Source organism: Brugia malayi (genome assembly GCF_000002995.4).
Source record: "Brugia malayi strain FR3 genome assembly, contig: Bm_v4_Chr3_scaffold_001, whole genome shotgun sequence".
NCBI classification, from domain to species: domain Eukaryota; kingdom Metazoa; phylum Nematoda; class Chromadorea; order Rhabditida; family Onchocercidae; genus Brugia; species Brugia malayi.
This window is the reverse complement of record NW_025062477.1, coordinates 5,337,108-5,353,249: the sequence shown is the minus strand read 5'-3', so window position 1 is coordinate 5,353,249 and position 16,142 is coordinate 5,337,108. Positions and strand designations below refer to the sequence as shown.

The window sequence follows — 16,142 nt, the reverse complement described above, 5'->3', positions numbered from 1 at the left end:
AGGAATTTATGTCTACGCTTGTTATTGTTAGTATAATTAGTATAACTGTAATAAATTAGTATAATAGCTTAACTGTAACAAATTTTTATAATTAATAAAAATTAATATGAAAACAGAAATAATTTATAAAATGAAAATTAAAGTAAAAAAAAAGAGAAAAATTAGACTAAGAAAACAAATAATATATTGTATATATAATAATAAATGAGACGAAAGAAACTATTCTAGCAAAATGTTAAATGTATGAAATATATTTGCCCATAAATGTAATCAGCCAATAACTTCTGGCTTAAGCCTTATACTATCCTTCTCTCTTCCTCTCCTCCCTTTTCTAAAAATTTTTTTTTTTTTTGAAATATTTTAGTTAATTTTCGGAAAATTTTTTTTTTCAATAAGTTAGTGATTAATATTTGTAAGTGAAAAATATTTTTTATCGCTTGTGGAAACAATACAATAAAATTAAAGTAATTGTTTGAAAAGTAATTTAAATTACAGAAAATTAACTTATGAATATTCTATACAATAAAAATGATTGCTTACAATTTGTAAGTTTGTTTTGTTTTATTTCTTGAATGTTTCATTAAAGATTCTTCTTTCCTTTTTTTTTTTTTTTTTTTAAAAAAACACAGAAAAAAATTAATTATAAAATATTTAAATCATTAACATAAAATATATAAATTAATTACAAAATATTTCATTCATTCAAGTAATTGTTATTTACATAATAATATTTCACTCACTTATTTCTCTAACCTTGAATTAATTAATTTATCTATTAAATTCTCTTACTTCTTAATTATTTCGACATTGGCATATTTTCCACAATAATTATTACACATCTATCCGATACTACTTTTTATAGCAATAAAAAATGTTTAATTTTTTTAAGTCTTATTGTTCCACCAATCTTTCTAATGATCAACAACAAGTTTTGATATAAAAATTTGCAAATTAATAGAAAAACTTGTATAAAATTTGAAAACCAAAAAGAAAAAAAAAAAACAAAATTGCAAAAAGAAATATGTTGAAGATTTGATGAGTTAAAAATAGAATTTAACATTTAAAACTTAATAAAGTAACGAATTAGTTTTTTTCAACAGAATAAAAAAAATTATCAACATTTTTGATCAATAAATTTTTAATAAATCTATCAATTTTTAAACATTACTAGTTTTTTATTTAATTAATAATGAATACTAATAAATATGTGAGAAAGATGAAAATAATGCAGGGAAAAAATAATACTTTTTAAATAATAATAATAATAATAAAATAAAATCTACATGCCAATCTAAAATTATTAGTAATGTTAGTATTAAAATTAAACAAAAACTAATTTTAGTGTTAGTATTTTATTTTTCCACAAACAATCATAAGTGAAATGATACAATAATCAAAACAAATATATAATATTTGACCATAATAGTTCAAATATGATTAAAAAAAAAGATGAAAATTCTTCTCAATAATACAAATTTTTAGAGAATGCAATTCATTCATCAGTTAAGTTAAGAAAGTTATTTACTTCTTTCCTCTAAAATCTATACATTTCGTCTTGTGATAGATATTATTCAGATTGCGTCATTGCAGAAAGCGTCACAAGTGCTTCATTTACGTAAAGGAAAGTATGCTGTAGTTAAAAGTGGATTATCAATTGGTAAATTGAGTCAACCAATTTATCATTTTGTATTATATTTTGACCTATTCCTATTCAAATTTATCAATTCTTATTCAATTTATTAATTTCATCCATTTAATTCTATCTAATTCTATTTGAAAGAAAAGAAAAAAAAAACTATTTTTTTCTTTTTTGTTCATCAAAATTCAAATGAAAATTAAAATAGAAATAAAAATTAAAAAAAAAAAAAAAAAAAAAAAGAAACTGCGAACAAAACTGATTAAATTAAAAGTATGACAAATCGTAGATGTAAAATTTAAGTATTTACAGTTATCTTTAGCATTTGTAATTTGCATATGATTAATGATAATTATTAATAAAACAAATTTATGATGACAATTAGAATTTCATTTTTTTTTTTTTTTTTTATTTTGGAGCCTGGTTAATTTCAAATAAGTGAAAAAGAGTAATCAAAAAGTAAAAGAAAATCATTTATGATTTACTTTAAATGTATTTTTGAATCATTGCTATACATTAAAATGCATGTTTAATAAAAATTTTCTTTCTTTTGCAATTCATTAACTTAAATTCAAATTTCAAAATATGAAATAAAAAGAGAAAAGAAGAAAGGATAAAAATATTTTACTAATGACTGCATCACATGAACAGTCTAAACTTTCTGATTTCTAGAGAAGTGTAATTGCATTAAAGTCAGTTTAGTTTAAAATAAGTACTCTTGGCACATTATTCAGTGTCAATTAAGTTAGAATTGATTTTTAAAAAAGAAAAAAAAAAAGAAAAAAAAAAACGCTACAAAGTATAATGCCCAGAAAAGAAATAAAAAAAATTCATAGACTAAATGAAAGGAAAAAATGCTTATTTAATGATGATGAATTTATAGCAAAAGTAAGTAAGTTTAATCCTAAACATATCTGATAACACTTTATTCAAAAAAAAAAAAAAAACAATATTTTGATTAAAAAGAAAAGAGAAAAGAGATTTTACAACTTTTTTTAAATGGTAGTTAAAACTTTTGAAATTTATTTATTATCATCCCAAGTGTAATTAGTATATTTAGCGCAAATTTCTATAACAAATGAACATTATGATATCTCACATGGGAGCTCTCAGGACTATTAAATTAATTCGAAATTTAGCTTACTAATATGAGATAGAATTAATTGAATGCAGAATTTAACTTCTATTTTTGAATATTTTCCAAGAAATCGAAGTGAAACATTGAGCCCATCAGAAAAACCGAAACAATGAGCTAAAAGCTTAATCAAATTTTCTTTCACTACATTTCACTCAGTTTGGAAAGCATTGAGAGCATTTTTGAAATAGCATTCTGATAAAATAGACTGGAAGATGAAATGATTTTAAAGTCATAATCAGTTTCTTAATTTTTTCTTTTATTTTTAAAAGAGTTTGTTAAAATGTTTAATCATATTGGTAGCATATTCCTTATGCTTTTTTTGCGTTTTTTTTTTTGCGTTTTTTTTTTTTTTAAATACAAAATAGAAAATAAGAATTGATGGATAAAATGAAGGAGGAAAATGTCGGTAAACAAATTATGCTAATGAGTTTTAGTCATTTCAGTTCTTTCCTTTCATTAAAATACTCTTTTGCATTTTGTAATCACTCAAGTGTTAAGTTATCCGTCTACAGAAAAGTGTTTTGTTGTATTTGTTGTAAAATTGTCAGATTTAAAATTAGGAAATCTTTATTCCCAAATATATTTAATTTTTATTCATATTTTTAAGTAATGATTTTTTTTTTTTAAAAAAAAGGAATAATTTAAGAGAAATGCTCTCAAATTATTCCTTTTTTCAACTTTTTTCTTCTAAAAACTTTAGAAGATTTAAATTTTAATAAGTATATATAATGTTGGGAATAATTCATCTGCAAATCACTATTAATGATACAATCAGTAGCTAATTTAAATGAAACAATTTTATGTGCCAACTTTTTTTTTGAAATGAAATTTCATTTAGATTACAAGTAATTACATTATTACATCACTAACATTTCTGATAATCATTATTAACTGTTAATTTGCTTAATTACGCCATGCATATGATTATTTCTGAACTTAGAAATAATCACTGATAAGCAAAAACTACAAATTTAGAGATCAAAAGACAATAAAGGGTAGTAGGACAAATTTGATTATCAGTGTTTCTTGCACACTGTAATTATCACTATATCTAATCATAACGCTTTTTTGTTGCTTATCATAAAAGAGAAATCAAGTTGAATGTTGCTGAAATAGCAAGAAAAAAAACAAAAGGAAAGCAAATTAATTAAATAACTGAGTAAATCAAATAGGGAGATAAATAAATAGATAAAAGATAAATAAATTAATTAAATAAAATGAGTAAATAAACATATTAAAAAATAAATAAAATTGATTAATTAAATGAAATAAAAATAAAAACAAATAAGTGAATAAATAAATTGAATTTTGTCCATTGGAGTAGGAGACGCAAAGTCGGTTATACCAAATAAGCTTTTGTTTCAGAGAAAAGTTTTCGCTAGAAGTTTTGATTCAAATTTATTTGTTTGTCTTAAATTTATTTATTTTTGATTCAAATTTGATTTGTCCTAAAATCCAATTTTTTCGGAACTTTTTTAAATCAAGAATTCCAAAAATAAAATTTGCTAAACATCATTTTCATTCTTAAACACGATTCAAATTTAATTTCTACATTTTCTCAACAAACATTTGATAATGTATAAATAATTTATAAATTTATCATTTCAAATACAGCAAATTATACATTCTTTTTCAAATTTAAATCCAAACTAAAATTGTAGGTATCAATTTTGTAGGAACGAAAACTTATATCACAAGTCTTCGGTAAAGGTTAGTGATTTTTATGAGTTTTAGAAGTAATAGATGATATCTTGAGAATGTTTCTGCTAATTCATAGAGGTCAAATTATTGAGGGTAGGTCAGCTCACATAGCAGTAACGTTAAGTTTAAACGAGCTTTCCATCCTTTTTTTCATTATTATTAAATTCATTATTCAAACCCATTTTAAGTATCATAGACAAGGATTTTAACCAAAGTTATCTCTCATTTTTGTCAACAAGAGTTTTAGTAAAAATATTACAATTAGGTCTATCAGATACTATAGGAATTAAAATTTAGAAATAAAGTTTATTAAAATGATTGAAGAATGAAACTAAAGCGACTTGACATTTTTGAAATTTTGATGATTCTGGCCAATTTTTTTTCCATTACTTCGTAAAGCAGAATCAATTAGCAGCTTTGCCTGCAGAAAAATCGGAAGAACAATGACAAGTAACTCTGAACGTTATTATTCCCATAAAGGTCAAATGAATTGACCTCCATGGTAAGAACAGAGTGGTGAAAAGGAACGTACAAAACAAATGACAACTATTTCTTTCCGTCCTAAAATATTTTAACTTTTCGATTCTTGAATAAAATTGTTGAAAATTAAATTAATGTTGTAATTTCTCAATTACAGAATTAATTCATTTCATAACGTGTACTTTAATTTTTTTGAAAACAAAATATTTGAATATTCCAATTCCACACAGTGCCTAGATAATGAGCCAAATGCCTCCCCATCATGTCAGTAATTATCAAAAGGATTCATCACGTCAATTATTATCAGAAGGACAAATGCGCCACAAAACTTCATGCCATGGTAGTTGTTTTCAATAGGATGAAATCATTTTTAAGCTGCAACGTTTCACTAGTATCTCGACATGACATACTGCATATTCACGACCTTGGCCGCTATGAAAACTATGATCTCAGTCATTGTTTAGGCGAATTTCTCCAACTCTCCTTCCTGTCTCTAGTAAATGCTTGGGAGTAAGTGATTGCAAATTTCTTTCGTCATATGTGACTGCAACTATTTTTTATCTTTCATCACGTTTCACGTATGTGCTTTTCACGTTTTATATTTGTTTCATGTCGTTTACTCACTTCTTACGTCTATTTTATGTCGTCGTCCATTATGTCACATTTTACGAGTGTAAATGCTAACATACTAAAAGTTTCGTATATAATTGTTACATTTTGCTAGAATCCTTCTCAAACTCATCATTTTCGCAGTCCCATAATATTGACCTTGAATTTCGGGAAAGATTAGTAATTTCAAATTTTATCAAGTATCCCGCGAACTTTCCCTAGAACATTATCATTATTTTTTATTTGCTAGGAAACTATATGCAGTGATCAAATATTGTCCTTGTCTGGTTCATTAATTTTTATTAAGCTATCAATGTTCACAACCTAAAGAAAAAAATAAGAAATATTAGCTTTTTCAAATTAGTTTAGGATTTTAAAATACTAACTATGTATATGTCTCTTTTGTGTTGCAATTTTCGGAATAGTTCCTTTCGATCACCACAATTGATTTTTTTTAGGTACTAATTCGGTTTGCAAGTTAAAACTACTCATAAATCACAGCTGGTTCAAATCAGGATTGACTTACTCGTTTAGAATTTTAAAATATTAGCTATGTAGAAATAGACTGCTAATATGCATACGGTTATTTTCATCAATGTTGTTTGCAGTTTGGAAAGTATCAAATTAAAATGTTACCTAAATTCGCATGCTGATAGATTTCGTTACTGTTAGAGAAAGAGTAAGTTGATAGAGGGAGGGGGAGGAGAATGATGCGATGAGGAATGCTTTCGTTCAGGTCATTCAGTAAAATGTTTATTACCTGTTCAATTTTTCTTCTTGCTTAGGTTAGTTGTGTGAAGTTAACTCTGCCCTGAACATACCTTCTAATTTAACCGTTATCATTTTTCTCTTTTTTTTGACTAAGAATACGTTATAAAACCTAATAAACATTAATTTCCTATAGGTTTACATATTGTCTTCGTATATTTCTATAAGTAATAACTTATGGAAAAATGAATAAACTGTATAAGATTGTCGTAATGATTATAGATGAAGATGAGTTATAGATTAAGTGAGAACAATTACAAATTATTCATTTTCTTTTCGTTTTTCTCATATTACTTAGTTAATTGTCAATCATTCTATTTACACTATTTGATAGGAGCACTTCACATGTAAGTAATATCACCCAATATTTGCGAATATTGATTGGAATGATTGTAAGATGACAGTGACATCACTTTTAGAATAATTGTTCAGTTTACACTTTCTATTGGTACTATTTAATGGAAGCATTTGATATTTATGAATGGAAGGGAAAGAAGCAACAACGATTGTTATTGCAGTACTGATTATTCTATTAATAGCTCTTATTCTAATGCAAAAAAAGGAAATGTAACTACAGTAGTAATGCATTATTAGGGTGACACGATGGTATACGCATGCATATAAGCGTGCACGCATAGTGTATGTGTGTGTGTGCGCGCGCAAGTATTCTCTGTATTTGATGATGGTAATAGGCCTGCGATATGCGATGTGTACCATTTGAAAGGAGTCCACTGTATGAGTGAATCCCTCTCCCCTCTACCGTGATTGCACTATACTACCCAGCTTTTCAGGAATTGGTAGCATCCACTCATTGTAGGACAGTGAGGGGACTATCCACAATCACGTCCGTTGCGTTGCGTTACCTGTATTACACATACCTACTATGACCTCTCTGTCGCTGATGTGTTATTGAGTGCATGGATTGGAGAGAGAGAGAGAGAGAGATGTGTGTGATGTAGCATTTCACGAGGTCTATCAAATTGAGAGGCAGGAGATGAAATTTAGGCCACCTTCACTGGGTAATGAATCGATAACGGAGCACTATTCTCTCTGTCTTCTCTGCTCACTCTCATCTTATCCAATCTCTTCGACTCCTATCTCACTCTTACACTGCGATCTCTCACCCCGCAGACATCTCCGTCTGTATCACTGTTTGTATGCAGACAGTGTATGCACTGTCTACTCCATGTCACGTCGACTATTACATGATGTCATGCTGTCTGCTCCCGGTGTACTCCATCTCTGTCAGTATGTGAGTATGTGTGTCTGTTTATGTTCGCTGTCTGTGCATGTCAACTGCACACAGCGCGTGTAGGGTTGTCTGTGCGAGACGCAGTCGTTTCGTCGTGTTGTATGGAGTGGAGCATTTTAGGCCAAGCGAAAGTCTGAGGTGGTGATTCAGTGGTGGGGTGGTACGTGTTAGGTATACCTTTGCGTAGAATTAATTATACGTTTGTGATAGTAAAATGAGTACCTTCACGTGGTCACAGTCTTTTTTTTTTTGCACTGGAAATTGCAGTTGATGGGTGGTATGAATTCTCTGTAAAGTTCACGTAATGTTATATGAAAAGGCATCCATCTAATATGTGGAGTTGTTGCTTCTATTGGTTAATTTAGCAAAAAGATTTCAGTATCTTCTCGACTTTTTGTGTACTGGTTGTCAACTCGTAACGTAAGTTCGGAAGTTCTTGCACATATAATGGGAAAGGAAAAGACTCATATCAATATTGTCGTCATTGGACATGTCGATTCGGGTAAATCGACGACGACCGGCCATTTAATTTACAAATGTGGTGGTATCGATAAACGTACTATTGAAAAATTCGAAAAAGAAGCGCAAGAGATGGGCAAAGGTTCATTCAAGTATGCTTGGGTGTTGGACAAGTTGAAGGCGGAACGTGAACGTGGTATCACCATCGACATTGCCTTGTGGAAGTTTGAAACCTCCAAATACTATGTCACCATTATTGACGCCCCAGGACATCGTGATTTCATCAAGAATATGATTACTGGTATGTTTATTATAAGCTCTTGAGATTGAATTTTCTTGTCCTTACTATCGAAATTTATTCTGTTACAATGATCACACGTCCCTTCTTTCGGTAATTATGCTGAGGCGAATAAAATTGAATATATGTAGAATATTAAACAAACAAATTTGCATTATTGCAGGAACATCACAGGCCGACTGTGCTGTTTTGGTTGTTGCTTGTGGTACTGGTGAATTCGAAGCTGGTATCTCGAAAAATGGACAGACTCGGGAACATGCTTTGCTCGCTCAGACGCTTGGAGTGAAACAGCTGATAGTAGCATGTAACAAGATGGATTCAACTGAACCAGCTTTCTCCGAAGCTCGATTCAATGAGGTTAAAATCATTTCAAAAGTAAAGGGATTCAACACTGAATGGTGGCTAATATTAATTTTGTGATTGTGGTAATGATATCATAGTTTTCCAATGTTTCAGGTTACAAATGAAGTTTCGAATTACATCAAGAAAATCGGCTACAATCCAAAAGCTGTTGCTTTTGTCCCGATCTCAGGTTTTAATGGCGACAATATGTTGGAACCATCTCCCAATATGCCATGGTTCAAAGGATGGAATGTTGAAAGGAAGGAAGGAAATGCTTCTGGCAAGACACTCCTGGAAGCTTTAGATGCTGTGATTCCACCATCAAGACCTACTGACAAACCCCTCAGATTGCCTTTGCAAGATGTGTACAAGATTGGAGGTACATCCTGTATTCATTCTCGCAATTTCGAGCGCAGGCTTAATGCTATGTAATTTAATCCTTATGCGTATTTATTGTTTCAGGTATTGGAACTGTACCTGTTGGTCGCGTCGAAACTGGTATCCTAAAACCAGGCATGGTGGTAACATTTGCACCACAGAATATTACCACTGAAGTAAAGTCAGTGGAGATGCATCATGAAGCTTTGCAAGAAGCACTTCCTGGTGATAACGTTGGTTTCAATGTTAAGAACGTGTCTATCAAGGAAATTCGACGTGGTTCGGTTGCTTCCGATTCCAAGAATGACCCCGCCAAGGAAACCAAGCAGTTTACTGCGCAGGTAAACAGAATTGTTTTTGTAGGGAATATTACTCTGTTACATGAAATACAGTAAGTCCTTAATCGTATCACATTTTTTAGGTCATCATCATGAATCATCCGGGTCAGATTGCTGCAGGATACACTCCAGTCCTTGACTGTCATACAGCTCATATTGCTTGTAAATTCGCAGAACTTAAAGAAAAGGTCGACAGGCGATCCGGCAAGAAAGTGGAAGATAATCCAAAAGTTTGTTTCCAGGGGATTTTTTGAACTAGTGGCTATATCTGATTAAGGTCATTAGAGAGTTTCCATAACTTGTCACTTCTCTTATCTGAATATAGAATATCATTTTAAAATTTGTAGTTCCTGAAGTCGGGCGATGCTGGTATTATTGATCTGATTCCAACAAAACCGCTGTGTGTTGAAACGTTCACCGAATATCCACCACTTGGACGATTCGCTGTGCGTGACATGCGACAAACAGTGGCAGTTGGTGTTATCAAAGGTGTTGAAAAGACGGAAGGTGGTGCCGGGAAAGTGACGAAGGCAGCGCAGAAGGCTGGAACGGCACCAGCTGGAAAGAAGAAATAATTTTTAAGAAGGGGGGTTTATGAAGGCGAAGTCGTTAGATATTATTACCCATACGTTAACTTGTTATTGATGGAAAGGAAATTTTTTATCTCGTGGGTTGGATGGTGCTTTCTTCTAAATATGATTCAACAGCTTCGTTAAAATTAGTATGATTTCTTTAAAATCTTTAGCAAGAAATTACCTTTGAATTTTGGCAATGTTTGTTGTTATTACATCGTTATGTTTAATGGAAGTGGTAAAACATTTGTGTTTTCATTAAATTGCCTTGGCTTATGTTTGAAATGTTGGACCGTCATCGATTATTCGTTTCTTTTGTTGATAAAATTATGATTTTGGGGTTTCGCAAGCATTGGTGCAAATGCTGAATGTAGCAAAAACATGATATTGGGTTGAAAAAGGCAATATGATATTTCAGTGTTTCTGACCTTCATATTATTGAAGAACAGCCTTTAGCCATGCTAGGCACCCAGTCGCCTTGTGATATGTAATAGTGAGGTGGGCTTGTGGTTTCAAAATTCTGGGGCGTTTTTAGCTAGGTGTTTTACCTGTGTATTTTGGTGGTATATTTTGGGAGGTGGTTAAGTTTGTGGTCGTGATGTGCGCTTTCCAGATTTACACTGAGGAATTGCTGGTACTTTTCAAGGATGCTAAAGCAAAAAAAGCTGGATGAGGCGCTGAGAGCAGGTGCAGATGGAAGACGTGTTAATGTGGATAAGGTGTGTACAGTCCTTAATTTCTATTGAAAGGCCTCGTCTTGTCATTCTGTTCTGGCAAAGTTAGTTGCATTGGTTTTGAGTTCCGTAATTTTTTCCAAGAATCAGGTGGCAAAGTTCGCTTTAATATTAGTGTGCAACATCAAAATGTGACATTCCAGTTGATGGCTTCAACGGTCCATACTTTGATCAATTATAACATCGAATTCACTCCAGCTAGCACTTCCCAGGACACAATACAAAGTGGCAGTCTGAAGTAATATTTAGTTTGTTTGTAGATTCGTTCGATCCAAAAAAAAAAAGTTACTCATACGGTGAAAAGGCTGGATTATTCAGGAACGGACAGTGTCCACACTTGAAACAAAAAGCGCCTAATAGAGGGGTTGTGATTTGATTTTGTTCTCCAAATTCCAAAATTTATGTAGTACAAGATACAAGGGTATGGGTGTATGCAAAAAAATATATCCTTTACGGATCTATAAGTTCCTGCGACTTTTTAAATGCATTTTCTATTTCAGTATTACTATAAATTTAACCTTCTTTATATCTGAATCACCTTGAAACATATTGAAATGAAAATTTGCTTATTTTGCAGGTATATTCTCCTTAAACCAGAAAATGAGCCGACAAGAAAGAAAAACATAACTAATAATGTTCAGTTAAAAAAAAGTACGGCGAAATCCGGATTTTGTAAATTTCATCGTAAAGAACACAACAATGAAGTGTCAGTTATTATATATTTTGCAATTATTTGATATTATATAGGGTTTATTGGATCAGCTAACTACTTCAGTAATTCTTAATGTTTAGTGGAGTGTTTCAATATTAATGACTGTTATCTATTACTTATGTGAATAGATATTTATGTAGAGATAGTTTTTACAAAAATTGATGTAAGACTCGTTAGCACCATAACAGGCTTATAATATTGTTGAGACATAATTCAGTCTTTTTTTTTTTTTTTTTTTTTTTTAAATTATGTTATAGATGATGCGTAGGAAGTTTGAAGTATATACAATTTAGTAAGAAGGAATTTCGGGAATTGGAAATATATACAAAATAATGAACATTGATAAAAGTGCACTTCATTAAGCTATCGGTTATTTGATTGTCTAATTTTCAAATGTATTTGCAGAAAACAAAGTAGAGAAAAGAGGAAATCCATTAAAAAAAAGTGGCCAAGCACGATTCAAAAATGTCAGCAGAAAAGACGACGCAAAATAAACAAAAGTTGATGCTTGCGGCATAAGTTAATCATTAATCTACTAGGGATTATTTTCTCCTATGTTTGCAACATTTGCTCCGTTAAAATATGGATGTCCAGCATAGCTGTTGGAGTTACGTCTGTCTAAAGTTTATTTCATAGACGTTTAATTGTTTTAGAGTTATTCTTCATTAATTTCACTTTCCCTTTCTCTTGATCTGTCATGTTGATTGGATCAATCATTTTAGGGATTGCTCTGCTATCATTCATTCATCATTTCTCTGCAAAACATATGCTACTGCCCTATGAAGCACTTAAATAGATTTGCTGATATTCCATCTTATTGCTTCTTGCATATCATGATGAGATTTTAGAGTTATACTTTGTAGGAATTAATTTTGCTATTGCAACCAATAAATGAAGTTATTGAGATTAACATTTTTGCTTCATCTCAATGTTATTACTATGTAGTTTTAATGTGCAATCATTGTATATTGTTCCTCAAAAGCATCGGGAATAGCTTCATGTGGTGCTCGATTAGGAATATAAGTGCCGAAAAGTATAGTGCATATGAGCTGATTGTACATGGAATTTATTGGCAGTGCTATGTGATTGTGAGCTGTCGCATAGTCGCTTCGATCTGTAATAAAATAATCATCAGTTATGTGAATGGTTATGGTTTATTTAGATTATTAAAATTAATTGAATTGCCTAATGCTCCACGTTCAATTATTCATAATTTCAATCTCATTTAAAATGACGAAAATTGTCATTTATTACTTAAAAATTGAGCAAATCTGTGTTTATGGTATGTGAACAAGCCTAAAGTATTATATTTTGTGACATATCAGTGATTTTGCCTTTATTTTTCGGCACTTTTGGAGGAGTGCTATGGAAAAGTGCAATTACTTATTTCAAAGTAGTAAAAGAGAATTTCATAACATAAACAAATGATAATTTCGTATAAAAATGAAATGAGATATCCGTATTACATATATTTTTTGAGGTTACTTGAAATGTTAAAACACAATATATGTAATTAAGGGACGATAAAGAAAAGGTTAAAATTATTCAGCAAATCAATCTCCTTCATCACTTTTTTTATTTAGATTTTTCAAAATAAAAATTTCATAAATTATAACGGAAGTTTTTGATCGAAATAAGAGTTGCTCTGAACTCCTGTGATAAAATGATCAAATTTTATGAGGGTATTCAAGTTTTGAAATTGCAGCTTTTCAAGGTTTTGAAAATCTAAAAATAAATGCTTTACAATCAATTTATAAAAATATATGATATTCAATGAGTTACAATGGTATAATGCAATGATGCATCTTATCATTATTTTTATAGTGATTATTATTATTATTATTATTATTATTATTATTATTATTATTATTATTATTATTATTATTAAATAGTGTTATTTTATTTTTATATTATATTATTTTTATTTTTAAATAATATATGCTTACAATAGCCTTTTCCTAATAATCGTTGCAAATTTGCAAATGTAAAGCCGATAGCAACAATTGTTGAAAATAAGTAAATGAAATCAAATTGCTGATAAAAAATACCATATACAATGCATAACAATGTTGCTGAACATATCGGATAAGATAAGAATTTTCGTCGGTTTTGACCAATTTTTGGACAAATAAACTGTAAGAAAAAAAAACAAAACTCATTTGATAAGACTTATAATTATATATTTCAAATGGAATTTGTGATTTTGATCGAATTCAAGTTCAAAAGTTTTTAGAAAAACTTACATATTTATTTTAATAAATAAAATGTTTTGAAAAAGATTTTACATGTTCATCCTCCAAAATTTCTTCTGCCAATAATATTACTTATTAACCAAAAAAAAAAACGAAAAATCCAAATTTTTCGAACATAAAATTCTCAAAATTTGAGTTTCAAATTCTATCAAAAAAGAGAAACTATTGCTACAGGTATTATTGACCTCAACAACAAATGCTACCACAAATGGCGAATAATATGGCGGTACAGGTAGGATAGGTTGTTGCCATTTTAAATATAATTGATGTGTACCTGCTCCTATCATAAATGATAATATTAGAGCGCAAAATCTTCGTTCTGATAAACCGAATGTTTGCTATAAAATAATAATATTTTCATAATTATTATAATTTTTTTCTGTAATCTTTTAAATTGTCAACTTAAGTTTTTTTTATTTGAAAATTTAATTTTAAATTTTAAACAAAAGAGAAGAAAAAAGATTTCAATTTTGTCTGAGAATTTACCATTGATATTTTACGATGTAAAAGAAATGCTAATTTTGGTAGTAAAATATGCAAAAAAATAAAAGATAGCATATTGCTTGCTGCAAATTTTGATAGTATTACATGACCAATGTAAGAATTGGCAAAATTTTCACCATAACATTTTGCATTAATAATAATATAATCCCAGAAATTACTACTAAAATAATATTTTATATTATTAAAATTTAAATTAAAACAAAATAATTGAAATCTTGTCAAATTTTAAATTCATTCATTTATTACAGTAAATTTGAAATTTAATTTACCCACCATCTTTAGATTACGCAAATAAATTTTCAACTGTAAATAATTTGATGTTATGTAAGTTTTAATCATCCTTCTCTTTTTTAATTAACTTTCTCGTTTAATGAATAAAATAAATCTTCCGAGAAGTTACTAGATGATATATTGGAGATAGAAGAAGAGATAAAGAATGATAATGCTTTGAGCTTATCACTTTATCATTATTTGATATTATAAATGATTTGGAATAGGTATAAATTTAAAATTTTAATTTCATAAATCAACTTTCAGTTTTTCTTTTTTTTGTTTTTATCAAAACTCACATCGTCAAAAATGAATAATCAAAATCATTTGGTATTGGTCCCAAATCAAAGAAGTGCTTGAATTCCTGAACTGATGAATCGACAACATTTTTAGGAAATTGAGTAATTTTTATGATCCATGATTGGATCAATGTCTTACTCAATCGATAAGTTATCAATCCAATATCACAAATGATTTCTTTGAAATCATTTAAATATATTTGTAAAACATTTGCTACACATTGATTTTGTAGCAATTTTTCTTCACTGTTGCACATCTTTGCCTTAATTTTAAACTATTTTAATAATTTGTATGACAAGATGAATAACTTATTAACTTAATAAATATTGTAATAAATTAAATATAATAAAATGGTATTTACCAAAATTAAATTACCTAAACTTTATTTGATATAATCAGACATTTTCGTTTACTCAAATTACAATGATGCAAAGCTTATTAAAAATTTTTTAAAGATATTTGGTAAAAAATTAATATGCAAAATTTATCAAACACAAATTTACTTAAATAGTTACAAATTTCTAAATATCTTTTAGTTATTATAATTTACAGTTTGTAAATAGTTGCTAAATTTTTGCATTTAATACTTTGCTAATTTTGATTAAAAAATTAGAATGAAAAATGAAAAAGAGAAGTTTTCACGAGAGATTGCTTTTCCATTGAAAGAAAGCTCTGATATTTCTCGATCACTAAAGATATCAATGAATTCTGAAACTGAAATAACTAATGAAATAATAAATCAGGAATTACGTGATATTATTCAAATGAATGAGGAAAGTTTGTTCGATTCACTTAAGTCAATTGAAGCTGTTTTTCGATAGTTTGTTTTTGATTACTTTATATTTAATAAATTTTACTCATCAGTTAGTCATTAATTTCAGATATTTATTAATTAGCTTATATTCTGATTAATTTAATCACTGATTTTCCTTTTATTGGGTCTCATAAATCTAAATGAAAAATAGAAGTAATAAATTATTGCTTACTTTAAAATTTAATAAAAGTTATCATAAAATACCAGCAAAATTCTAAGCATTGTTACGTACTAATCAAATTCCTATGTCATAATATATCGGTGACGTAAAAAAGAAAAGAAAATTAACTGAAGAAAAGAAAATCCAACATATTGTCGCCATTAAAACCTGAGATCGGGACAAAAGCAACAGCTTTTGGATTGTAGCCGATTTTCTTGATGTAATTCGAAACTTCATTTGTAACCTGAAACATTGGAAAACTATGATATCATTACCACAATCACAAAATTAATATTAGCCACCATTCAGTGTTGAATCCCTTTACTTTTGAAATGATTTTAACCTCATTGAATCGAGCTTCGGAGAAAGCTGGTTCAGTATAGAGGAGAAAGAAAGAAAGAGCTTCAGTTAAAGATAATTAAATC

The 16,142-nt window shown here is 29.0% G+C and overlaps 3 protein-coding genes across 6 annotated transcripts; 2 read left to right on the top strand and 1 right to left on the bottom strand.

Annotated features, from left to right (window-relative positions):
• Nucleotides 1-8,031: 8,031 nt before the first annotated feature.
• Nucleotides 8,032-9,974, top strand: Bm5195 (elongation factor 1-alpha (EF-1-alpha), putative; the record flags this gene model as incomplete). Of its 2 annotated transcripts, XM_001896845.2 has the most annotated exons (6): nucleotides 8,032-8,344; nucleotides 8,505-8,698; nucleotides 8,798-9,062; nucleotides 9,146-9,402; nucleotides 9,483-9,629; nucleotides 9,747-9,974. In XM_001896845.2, the coding sequence occupies 6 exons, from the start codon at nucleotides 8,032-8,034 to the stop codon at nucleotides 9,972-9,974; spliced, it is 1,404 nt and encodes a 467-aa protein (XP_001896880.2). The 2 variants fall into 2 exon arrangements, with proteins under 2 accessions (XP_001896880.2, XP_042935991.1); XM_043080057.1 differs by lacking the exons at nucleotides 8,032-8,344; nucleotides 8,505-8,698; nucleotides 8,798-9,062 and having other exon boundaries at nucleotides 9,199-9,402.
• Nucleotides 9,975-10,618: 644 nt separating this feature from the next.
• Nucleotides 10,619-11,922, top strand: Bm376 (Uncharacterized protein; the record flags this gene model as incomplete). 2 transcript variants are annotated; one of them, XM_043080055.1, is made up of 4 exons in its annotated part: nucleotides 10,619-10,690; nucleotides 10,849-10,943; nucleotides 11,283-11,411; nucleotides 11,823-11,922. In XM_043080055.1, the coding sequence occupies 4 exons, from the start codon at nucleotides 10,619-10,621 to the stop codon at nucleotides 11,920-11,922; spliced, it is 396 nt and encodes a 131-aa protein (XP_042935989.1). The 2 variants fall into 2 exon arrangements, with proteins under 2 accessions (XP_042935989.1, XP_042935990.1); XM_043080056.1 differs by lacking the exon at nucleotides 10,619-10,690 and having other exon boundaries at nucleotides 10,852-10,943.
• Nucleotides 11,923-12,364: 442 nt separating this feature from the next.
• On the bottom strand, nucleotides 12,365-16,065 carry Bm12138 (Uncharacterized protein; the record flags this gene model as incomplete). 2 transcript variants are annotated; one of them, XM_043080054.1, is made up of 7 exons in its annotated part: nucleotides 12,365-12,531; nucleotides 13,364-13,550; nucleotides 13,855-14,007; nucleotides 14,156-14,333; nucleotides 14,743-15,005; nucleotides 15,886-15,961; nucleotides 16,061-16,065. In XM_043080054.1, the coding sequence occupies 7 exons, from the start codon at nucleotides 16,063-16,065 to the stop codon at nucleotides 12,365-12,367; spliced, it is 1,029 nt and encodes a 342-aa protein (XP_042935988.1). The 2 variants fall into 2 exon arrangements, with proteins under 2 accessions (XP_042935988.1, XP_042935987.1); XM_043080053.1 differs by having other exon boundaries at nucleotides 13,466-13,550.
• Nucleotides 16,066-16,142: the final 77 nt, after the last annotated feature.